The sequence below is a fragment of the Mandrillus leucophaeus genome, unplaced genomic scaffold (genome assembly GCF_000951045.1).
Source record: "Mandrillus leucophaeus isolate KB7577 unplaced genomic scaffold, Mleu.le_1.0 Scaffold534, whole genome shotgun sequence".
Lineage (NCBI taxonomy): Eukaryota > Metazoa > Chordata > Mammalia > Primates > Cercopithecidae > Mandrillus > Mandrillus leucophaeus.
This window is the reverse complement of record NW_012105742.1, coordinates 1,872,212-1,883,825: the sequence shown is the minus strand read 5'-3', so window position 1 is coordinate 1,883,825 and position 11,614 is coordinate 1,872,212. Positions and strand designations below refer to the sequence as shown.

The 11,614-nt window shown below is 41.6% G+C and overlaps 1 protein-coding gene across 1 annotated transcript in view; it reads left to right on the top strand.

Annotated features, from left to right (window-relative positions):
- Nucleotides 1-11,614, top strand: part of KDM3B (lysine (K)-specific demethylase 3B) — a 64,141-nt gene that overhangs the window by 26,709 nt on the left and 25,818 nt on the right. Inside the window, exon 11 of the mRNA XM_011997260.1 lies at nucleotides 283-435. Within this exon, the coding sequence (XP_011852650.1) occupies nucleotides 283-435 (153 nt within the window). The remainder of the gene's footprint in view (nucleotides 1-282; nucleotides 436-11,614) is intronic.

Here is an 11,614-nt window from a genome sequence, read left to right as displayed (position 1 = left end):
TTTTTGTATTTTTTAGTAGAGACGGGGTTTCACCGTGTTAGCCAGGATGGTCTCGAACTCCTGACCTCGTGATCCGCCCGTCTCGGCCTCCCAAAGTTCTGGGATTACAGGCTTGAGCCACCGCGCCCGGCCAGTTTCTCCTACAATTATAGAAACACAGACTTCATGAATCTTTGAGTTTTATTGCTGAACAAAATAACTTGAGTAGGGAATCAGTGGGTCTGGGGTCTTTTGCTATTGGTCAGGATGATCAATGCCAATTCTGTTTCGTCTTTCCACCAGAGAAAGTGGCATGGAAGCGAGCTGTACGTGGTGTACGGGAGATGTGTGATGTGTGTGAAACAACTCTCTTCAACATCCACTGGGTTTGTCGCAAATGTGGATTTGGGGTCTGCCTTGACTGTTACCGGCTCAGGAAAAGCCGGCCACGCAGTGGTAAGTAAACATTGTCCTGTGCAGCTCGAAAGGTAACCTGGAGGTATGTCCTTGGTGTTGTGGGATTTGAAAATTGAGGCAGGAATGGGCTTATGTCTCTCTTTAGCTACTTGGCTTCATTCAACTTTGTTGTATTGTAAGATCTTAAAATGGCGAATACTTAGCCTAGGAAGGCTGAAACAGGACAAGAAAGGTTATTAATTTTCCCTTGTTTTGTTTTGTTTTTGTTTTTGTTTTAAGGCAGGTTCTCGCTCTGTCACCCAGGTTGGAATGCAGCAGCACAATCACAGCTTACTGCACCCTTGACCTCCTAAAGATCTTCCTCGACCTCTCAGAGTGCTGGGAATCACAGGCATGAGCCACCGTACCTGTGTTTTTTTTAAATAACATCTTTATTGAGGTATAATTCACATACCATAAAATTCACCCCTTTTAATGTGTACAAGGCTTAGTGTGGTGGCTCATGCCTGTAATTCCAGCACTTTGAGAGGTTGAGATAGGAGGATCACTTGAGGCCGGGGGTTTGAGACCAGTCTGGGCAACACAGCAGGACCCCATCTCTACAAAATAAAATAAAATTAGCTAGCTAGACATGGTGGCACATGCTTGTAGTCATAGCTACTCAGGAGGCTGAGGCAGGAGGATCACCTCAGCTCAGAGTATGAGGTTATAGTAAGCTGTGATCATGCCACTGCATTCCAGCCTGGACAGCAGAGTGAGACCTGCCTAAAAATCAATTAATTAATTAAATAAAGTAAATCTAAAAGGTTATACAGCCATCACCATTATCTAATTCCATTTTCATCACCCCACACCCCACCTGACAACCCATACCTATTATCACTCCCCATTCCTCCTCAGCCCTTGGCATCCGCTAGTCCGCTTTTCTCTCTTTTTTTTAGACTAATGCTATTTTAACAAGTAGTCTGCTTTTTGTCTCTGTAGATTTGCCTATTCTGGACATATCATAAAAATAGAATCGACCAGGCGCCATGGCTCACGCCTGTAATCCCAGCACTTTGGGAGACCAAGGCGGGCGGATCCCAAGGTCAGGAGTTCAAGACCAGCCTGGCCAATGTGGTGAAACCCCGTCTCTACTAAAAATACAAAAATTAGCCAGGCATGGTGGTGTGTGCCTGTAATCCCAGCTACTCGAGAGGCTGAGGCAGGAGAGTCACTTGAACCCGGGAGATGGAGGTTGCAGTGAGCTGAAATCATACCGCTGTACTCCAGCCTAGGCAACAGAGCAAGACTTCATCTCAAAAAAAAAAAAAAAATCATATACTATTATGTCTAGTGCATAGCTAAGTAACTTGCTAAACAGTTTGATTCTTCCAAGGCTTGCTTTACACTTTGTTATGCCTTCTGTGACTAGCCCTTTTCACTTAGTGTAATGTTTTAAAGTTTCATCTGTATTTTAGCACATGTGAACCATTCATCATTCCTTTGCATTGCCAAATAATACTCCTTTTTTGGATATACTACATTTTGTTTATTCACCAGTTGATGGACTTTTGGGTTGCCTCCACATTTGGCTATTATGAATAGTGCTACTGTGAACATTTGTGTACAGTTTTTTTGTGTGAATTTATGGTTGCATCTCTCTTGAGTATATATATATATGTAGGAGTGGAATTGTCTAGGGCATTTGACAATTCTACTTTTAACCTTTTGAGGAACTGCCAGACTATATTTTAAAGTAGCTGCAGTATTTTACAATCCCACCAGCAATGTATGAGGAAATCTTCCACATTCTTGCCAACACTTGTCCTTTGTCTTTTTTGTTACAGCCATCACAGTGGCTGTGAAGTAGTATCTCATTGTGTCATTTTGATTTGCTTTCCCCTGGTGACTAACGATGTTGAGTATCTTTTCTTGTGCTTTTTTTTCTTTTCTTTTCTTTTCTTTTTTTTTATTTGTTTTTAAGAAAGGGTCTCGCTTTGTCAGTCAGGCTGGAGTGCAGTGGCATGATCATGGCTCATTGCAGCCTCATCCTCCTGGGCCCAAGCAGTTCTCCCATCTAAGCTTCCTGCATAGCTGGGACTACAGGCATGTGCTATCATGCCTGGCTTATTTTTTTTAGTAGAGATGGAGTCTTGCTACATTGCCCAGTCTGGTCTCTAATTCCCAGGCTGAAGTGATCCTCCTGCCTTGGCCTCCCAAACTGCTGGAATTATAGGTGTGAGTCACTGTGCCCAGCCATTTGTTTATTTTCTTATGAAAAATGTCTGTTCAAATTATTTGCTGCCCTTGGCTCTTGCTTTATCTTATTATATGCCAAAAACCCTCCTTACCCCTTGACTTTTTCAGTCTTCCCTCTTCAGAGGTACAATGTAATCATTGTACAGTGGTTTAGAGTTTAGGCTACTGTGATGTGACACCTATTTCTACCTCTTATTGTACCAATAATTGTATTTTGGGCTAGTTACTTAATCCTGCAGAGCCTCAGGTTTCTTGTCTGCAAAACAAAGGTATCAGTACTTCCCTCACAGCTTTGTTGTTTTGAAAGAGATGTATGTAACGTGGTTAGAACAGGACCTGACACCCACCAGGTATTCCATAAATGTTAGCTGCTAGAGTATTCTCCTCCTGCCCATGAAAGATTAACTGCCGCAGGAATTGCCCTCCTGCCATAAACAGTGAGAAAATTAGATAAAATATATGAAACCACAGTTTTTGACATCGAACAACAGGCAACATGGGACTGTTATCTCTGAGAGAAGGGGAAAAAACAAGGTGATCCCTACAGTTGCCCTGGCTTACTGCTTAGGCACAGTTCCTAGCTATAGCAAGGGAAAGAGAACCGAAACAGAAACTGCCAACCTTACTGACTAGAGACAGAGATGACAGTCTGAGAAGAGTAAGGCAAAGTGCTGAAAATGTTGGAAGTGCACAGAGATCTACAGAGAGCCCCTTGGTTTTTTGCCTATATAATAATCTGTGTATGAATGAGATGAAACTCCACAAAGCCCAAGATGGAACCTTCAGAAAGCAGTTGACTGAATAATTCACAAAATTCATGATTTGTATTCCCACCAGCCAATGTGAAGAGTAGTGGGACTAATTTAGTCTCAGAATAAAAACTATTCTGGAGCCTCCATAACAAAGTATAAAGCAAGCCTTGGAAGAGTCAAACTGATCAGCAAGTTACTTAATTGTGCACCACACTAACACCAAATACCCTTTAATGGAATAAAGGAGCATCCTTCAAACAAAACCTGTTACCCAGAAAAATAAGTCACAAAGCCTTGCATTTAATCAGTAATTATCAAGTGTGCAAAAATACCAACTTACATGACCAGTAAGCCGAGGAGGGGTAATCAATCAATAGGAAAAAACCCCAGAATGACAGCGAAATAGAATAGAAAAGAACCAGCCTGGCACAGTGGCTCATGCCTGTAATCTCAGAACTTTGGGAGGCCCAGGCAGGTGGATAACCTGAGGTCTGGAGTTCAAGACCAGCCTGTCCAACATGGTGAAACCCTGTCTCCACGAAAAATACAAAAAATTAGCCAGGCATGGTGGCAGGTGCCTGTGATCCCAGCTACTCGGGAGGCTAAGGCAGGAGAATCACTTGAATTTGGGAGGCAGAGGTTGCAGTGAGCCAAGATCATGTCATTGTACTCCAGCCTGGGCAATAAGAGCGAAACTCTGTCTCAGAAAAAAAAAAAAAAAGAATAGAAAAGAACCTTGAGCCAGGTATGGGAGCTCACACCTGTAATCCCAGCACTTTGGGAGGCTGAGGCGGGAGGATCACTTACGTCCAGGAGTTCATTTCCAACCTGGGCAATATAGCAAGACCCCATCTCAACCAAAAAAAGAAGAACTTTAATGTAGCTACTATACATCTTATACATATGATTAAGGATTTAAAGAAAAACATGATGTGATGAGGAGAGAAAAAGAAGATATATAAAGGCCCAAATGAAAACTTATAGAGATGAAAAATATCTCAGATATTTACACCAGATGAGATTAACAGCAGATTAGATAATATAGAAGGAAAAAAAAAAGACTAAACTTGCGGACACGACAAAAGAAACTATCTAAAACAAAGCACAGAGAAAAATGACCTACATTTATTAATTGAAGAATGCTTTGTAGAGCTGCAGGAAATACCAGGTGGTCTACCAAACATACAAGTAGAGTTTCAGAAAGAGTGGGAGAGCAGAGACAGAAAAAATATTTAAATAAAACCAAAAAATTTCCAGATTTGGTGAAAATTATGTACAGACAAAATTAACAAATTCCAAACAATAGAAACATTAAGAAAACCACACCAAAGCACATTTTGTGTAGAGTAACAAAGATAAGAATGAAAGCCTGGATGGGTGCCGTGGCTCATGCCTGTAATCCCAGCACTTTGGGAGACCAAGGTGGGCGGATCACCTGAGGTCAGGAGTTGGAGACCAACCTGGCCAATATGGTGAAATCCTGTCTCTACTAAAAATACAAAATTAGCTGGGTGTGGTGGCACATGCCTGTAGTCCCAGCTGAGGCAGGCTGAGGCAGGAGAATCGCTTGAACCTGGGAAGCGGAGGTTGAGGTGAGCTGAGGTCGTGCCATTGCACTTCAGCCTGGGCAACAAGAGCAAAACTCTGTCTCAAAAAATAAAAATAAATAAAAATAAATAAACACAACCAATTTGTCAGAAGTCCTGTAGGCCAGAAGACAACAGAAAACAATGGAATGAACTTTTTTGTTTTGTTTTGTTTTTTCTTTTTTTTTTCTTGAGATGGAGTCTCACTGTCGCCCAGGCTAGAATGCAGGGGCGTGATCTCGGCTCACTACAATCTCCACCTCCTGAGTTCAAGCTATTCTCCTGCCTCAGCCCCTTCAAGTAGCTGGGATTACAGGCATGTGCCACCATGCCCTGCTAATTTTTTTTTTTTTTTGTATTTTTAATAGAGTCAGGGTTTTGCCATGTTAATTAATCAGGCTCGTCTCAAACTCCTGATTACAGATGTGAGGCACCGTGCCCGGCCTACAAATTTTTTTTTTTTTTTTTTTTTGAGACGGAGTGTTGCACTGTCGACCAGGCTGGAGTGCAGTGGTGCGATCTTGGCTCACTGCAATCTCTGCCTCCCAGGTTCAAGTGATTCTGCTGCCTCAGTCTCCCAAGTAGCTGGGATTACAGGTTACTGCCACCACGCCTGGCTAATTTTTTGTACTTTTAGTAGAGATGGGGTTTCACTATGTTAGCAGGCTAGTTTGAACTCCTGACCTCATGATCCACCCGCCTCGGACTCCCAAAGTCCTGGGATTACAGGCGTGAGCCACCATGCCCCGCCACAAATATTTTTTAAAAGTAGCCGGGCATGGTGACATATGCCTGTGGTCACAGCTACTTGGGAGGTTGAGGTGGGAGGATCACTTGAGCTGGGAGGTTGAGCCATGATCACTTCACTGCACTCTAGTGTAGGCAACAGAGTGAGACTCTGTCTTACAAAAGAAAAAAAAACGAGTGACCATTCTATCAACTTTTCTTAAACCAAGAAAAGCTGATAGAATGCACCACCAGCAGATCCACACGATAATAAAGTTAAAGGTAGTTATTCAGGCAGAAGAAAATGATATGGAAATCAGAACTTACACAAAGTAATGGAGAACATCCTACATGGTGTATATGAGTGAATATAAAAGATCTCTTTATCTCATATATAATATTTTTAAAAGTTAATTGTTTAAAAGCAAAAATAGTAACAATGTATTGTGGGGTTTATACTATATGTAAAATTCAAATATATAATAGCAGCACAGAGAAAAAGAGGGAAAAATGGAAGTATAGTTTTGTAAGGATCTTACACTGTATATAAAGTGAATGTAAAATGAAGATAGACTCTTAAGTTGAAGATTAATACTGAAAATCCTAAAGCAACCACTTAAAAACAAAGAAATATAGCTAATAAGTTCAAAATGGAAAACAAAATCAAATCACAAAAAATAAGTAATTCAAAAGAAGGCAGGAAAAATGAAACCATAAAGAAATGGGACTGACTGGGTTCGGTGGCTCACACCTGCAATCCCAACACTTTGAGAAGTCAAGATGGGGGTTACTTGAGGCCAGGAGTTCAAGACCAGTCTGGGCAACATAGCAAGACTCCAATTTCTACAAAAAATTTAAGTATTAGCTGGGCATGGTGGCACACACCTGTGGTCCCAACTACTCAGAGGCTGATGGGAGAAGATCATTTGAGCCCAGAAGGTTGAGACTGCAGGGAGCCGTGATTCCACCACTGCATTCCAGCCTGGGTGACAGAGTGCAACCCTGTCTCAAAAGTTAAGGCCAGGCGCAGTGGCTCACGCCTGTAATCCCAGCACTTTGGGAGGCTGAGGCAGGTGGATCACCTGAGGTCAGGAGTTTGAGACCAGCCTGGCCAACATGGTGAAACCCTGTCTCTACTAAAAATACAAAAAAAATTAGCCAAACATGGTGGCGGGCACCTGTAGACCTAGCTACTCAGGAGGTCTCACTTAGGCGGAGGTTACAGTGAGCTGAGGTCGCGACGTTGCACTCTAGCCTAGGCAACAAGAGTGAAACTCTGTCTCAAAAAAAATAAAAAAAAGAAAAGTTAAACAATTAACTTTTTGAAAGAGTATAAATGAGAAAAAGATATTTTATATGTACTAATCTTCTGCCTACATGATAAAAAAGAGAATATACAGTTTACCAATGAGAGATCGCAGGCACAGTGATGTGTGCCTATACTGTCATCTACTTGAGAGTCTTAGGTGGGAGGGTCACTTGAATCCAGGAGTTTGAGACCAGCAGGGGAATATAGTGAGACCCTATCTTTTTTATAATAAAAAAAAGAATATGGGGACCACAATACAGATCCTTTAGACATTAAAAGGATAAGTAAAATGAACATTATTATGCCAATAATTTTTTTTTTTTTTTTCAGACAGTGTCTATCTCTGTCTCCCGGGCTGGAGTGCAGTGGCACCATCTCAGCCCACTGCAACCTCCACCTTCCGGGTTCAAGCGATTCTCCTTCCCTAGCCTCCCAAGTGGCTGGGGTTACAGGTGCGTGCCACCAAACCTAGCTAATTTTTGTATTTTTAGTAGAGACTGGGTTTTGGCATGTTGGCCAGGCTGGTTTTGAACTCCTGACCTCAGGCAATCTGCCCGCCTCAGCCTGCCAAAGTGCTGGGATTACAGGTGTGAGCCACCACGCCCAGCCTATGCTTTTACAGCTTAGATATAATGGACAAATTCCATGAAAAACACAAACCATCAAAATTCCCTCGAGAACAAATAGAGAACCTAAATAACTTTACATTAAAAAATTGGTCTTTTCCTCTTGGAAGTCCCCTCTGTCTCACTAGAGAGAGATCTGTTTTCCTTTCTTTTTCTTTCTCTTTCTTTTGCCTGTTAAACCTCCACTCCTAAATTCCTCATGTGTGTCCATGTCCAAAATTTTCCTGGCACGAGATGATGAACCTCAGGTATTTACCCCAGACAACATAGCTGCTTCATATTGGGAACCTCGTCCCAGATACCAAGGTACAGCATTCATCAAAATGCAACATCTGGTGGAGGCAAACCAGTGTTACAACCCATCGGAATGGCTAACAGCAATCAAACTCCAAATGGTGCTACAGTCAGAACCACACATGGACATGCCTTTCTTCTGAGGACCCTTAGATCAACCCCAGGAGGAGCCTTACCTGCTGTTCCCCACACAACACCTCTTTTCAGCAGGAAGTAGCCAGAAAGAGCCCTCATCCAATACCCCCTAATAGCAGTTAGGGTTACCACTCCAGAGGGCGGAATGATACAGGTGTTAAGAAGAAATTACTTAGGGGCCGGGCGCGGTGTCTCAAGCCTGTAATCCCAGCACTTTGGGAGGCCGAAACGGGTGGATCACGAGGTCAGGAGATCGAGACCATCCTAGCTAACACGGTGAAACCCCGTCTCTACTAAATAATACAAAAAACTAGCCAGGCGAGGTGGCGGGCGCCTGTAGTCCCAGCTACTTGGGAGGCTGAGGCAGGAGAACGGCGTGAACCCGGGAGGCGGATCTTGCAGTGAGCTGAGATACGGCCACTGCACTCCAGCCTGGGCGACAGAGCAAGACTCCGTCTCAAAAAAAAAAAAAAAAAAGAAAGAAATTACTTAGGCAGATACTGAGGGTACAGAAGTCCTTGGTAAGGTTTTCCATTTAATGAAAAGCAGCCCCAAATTATTTTCTTTCTGACAAAGAGCAGCCTGTAAAATTGAGTTGCAGACAGATGTTAGCAGTTATGAAATCATGTTCAAGATGGGAGCTCCATCTTCCCTTCTCTTTGTCAACCACATGTACAGTAAGGAGCAGACAAGATGGCACCAGCCAAGGGGAAAGTTCATTTGCATAATAAGATTAGGGTGGGGCAGTCAGCCTTCCCCTAATACTATGTAAACATCATACCTGATTGAACCAATCTGTAATCCCTATGTTAATCAGACACCGCCTCCTCAAGCCTGACTATAAAATCCAGCACATCTGCCACCAGCTGGTCTTTTCCTCTTGGGAGTCCCCTCTCTCTCACTAGAGAGCTGTTTTCCTTTCTCTTTCTTGTTTTTTGTTTTTGTTTTTGCCTATTAAATCTTTGCTCTTAAACTCCTAAAAAAAAAAAGAGAAAGAAAGAAATTGAATTTGCAGTTTCAAAAACCTTTCAACAAAGAAGACTTAAGGTCTAGATGGTGGCCTTACTAGTAAATTACAGCAAACGTTTAAGGAGGAAGTAATACCAACTATGCACACAGTCTTTCAGAAAATTGAAGGAAACACTTACCAGCTTGTTTTATGAAGCCAGCATTATACTAACATCAAAACCAAATAAAGACGTGAGAAGCATAGAAAGTTACAACCCCAGTATGAGTTATAAACATAGATGTAAAAATAGATGTAAAAATATTTTATAAAATTTAAGCAAGTTTGAGTCAAGAGATACATAAAAAGAATAATACATCATGAACAAATGGGGTTCACTTGAAAATCAGTGCAGTCCACTATATTAGTAGACTAAAAAATAACCACATGATCTCAACATATAGCAGAAAAATCATTTGTCTAAATTATCAAAAACCTAGGCTATGCATTCTCATCAGGTGAAAATTGGCTCTTGCTGGGGACGGAGAATCTAAAATGTTAAAAAATTTTTGTGCCCTTTCAGGGGGCCATAATACATAAACAGATATACAGTATATCTGGTATTAAAATTTCTTGGGTGGAGAGCACAATGACCACAAAACAAAATCTGAAAAGGCTCTTTGGAGAATGATAATGAAATAATGTTTGAAAAACACAACTGTGTATAAGTAGAATATCATATGTAATATGAAAGATTGACTTCTTCCTCTTAGGTTCAGGAACAAAGCAAGGATGTCTGCTTTTGTAACTTCTATTCAGTATTTTACTGGAGTTAGTGGTCAGTATGAAGAAATAAAGGGGAAAAGGAAAACAAAAAAGAGACATACAGATTGGAAAGAGGTAAAATGGTTTTTATTCTCAGACAACATGATCATCTATTTAGAAATCCAGAGATCTACAAAAAAGCTACTTAATGAGTTTTTTTTCAATGTTACAGGATACAAAGTCAACATACAAAGATCAATTATTTTTCTGTATAATAGCAGTGAACAATTAGAAATTGAAATGTAATGGGAGGTTGAAGCAGGAGAATTCCTTGAACCTGGGAGGCGGAAGCTTCAGTGAGCCAAGATCGCACCACAGCGTTATTTACAATAGCATCGTAAAATCATGAAGTGCTTAGGGACGAATTTAGCCAATACCTACAAGACACATACACTGAAGACTACAACATATTACTGAAATTAAAGAATATCTAAATAAATGAAGAGATATACCATATTTGTGGATCTGAAGATTGAATATGGGCTGCGTGTGGTGGCTCATGTCTAATCCTAGCACTTTGGGAAGCTGAAGTGGGAGAATCACTTGAGGCCAGGAGTTTGAGACCAGCCTGGGCAACACAGCAAGATCCCATCTCTACAAAAAGAAAAGATAAAGAAAAAAATAATAATAATGAAAAATAGGCCGGGCACCGTGGTTCACTCACGCTTGTAATCGCAGCACTTTGGGAGGCCACCTGAGGTCAGGAGTTTGAGACCGGCCTTACCAACATGGAAAAACCCTGTCTCTACTAAAAATACAAAATTAGTCAGGCATGGTGGCACATGCCTATGATCCCAGCTCCTCGGGAGGCTGAGGCAGGAGAATCACTTGAACCCAGGAGGCAGAGGTTGCGGTGAGCAGAGATCATGCCATTGCACTCCAGCCTGGGCAATGAGCGAAACTCCGTCTTAAAAAAAAAAAGAGGAGAAAAGAAAAATAGAGGATTGAATACTAAGATGTTACTTCTTCTAAATTGATATGTAATTAAATGCAATTCCAAATCAAAGTCTCAGTAGGCCATTTTGTAGAAATTGACAAGATGTTTCTGAAATTTATATGAAATACAGAGGATCTAGAATAACCAAAACAATTTTGAAATAGATTCAAGTTGAAGGACTTGTACTACATTTCAAGAATTAATATTAAAGCTACAGTAATCAAGACACTGTGGTAAGGGAACAGAAAACAATCTAGAAGTAAACCCACACCTACATAATCAACTGTGACAAAGGTGCCAAGGTAGTTCAGTAGAGGAAAGGATAGCCCTTTCATAAATGGTACTGGAACAACTGTATATCCATATTCAAAGAAAAAAAGAGGAACTTCTCCCTTTACCTCCTACCATATACAAAATACTAACTCTTGGTGGACCATAAGCCTAAACATAAAAGCTAAAACTAAAACTTCTAGAAAGAAATAAAATATTTGTATCCTTGCACTAAACAAATATTTCTTAGAACACAATGCAAATGAAAAACAAATATAAAAGTTTATTTTTTGGCCAGGCGCGGTGGCTGAAGCCTGTAATCCCAGCACTTTGGGAGGCCAAGACGGGCGGATCACAAGGTCAGGGGATCGAGACCATCTTGGCTAACACAGTGAAACCCCGTCTCTACTAAAAACAAAAAAACTAGCCGGGCGAGGTGGCGGGCGCCTGTAGTCCCAGCTACTCGGAAGGCTGAGGCAGAAGAATGGTGTAAACCCGGGAGGCGGAGCTTGCAGTGAGCTGAGATCCGGTCACTGCACTCCAGCCCGGGTGGCAGAGCGAGACTCCGTCT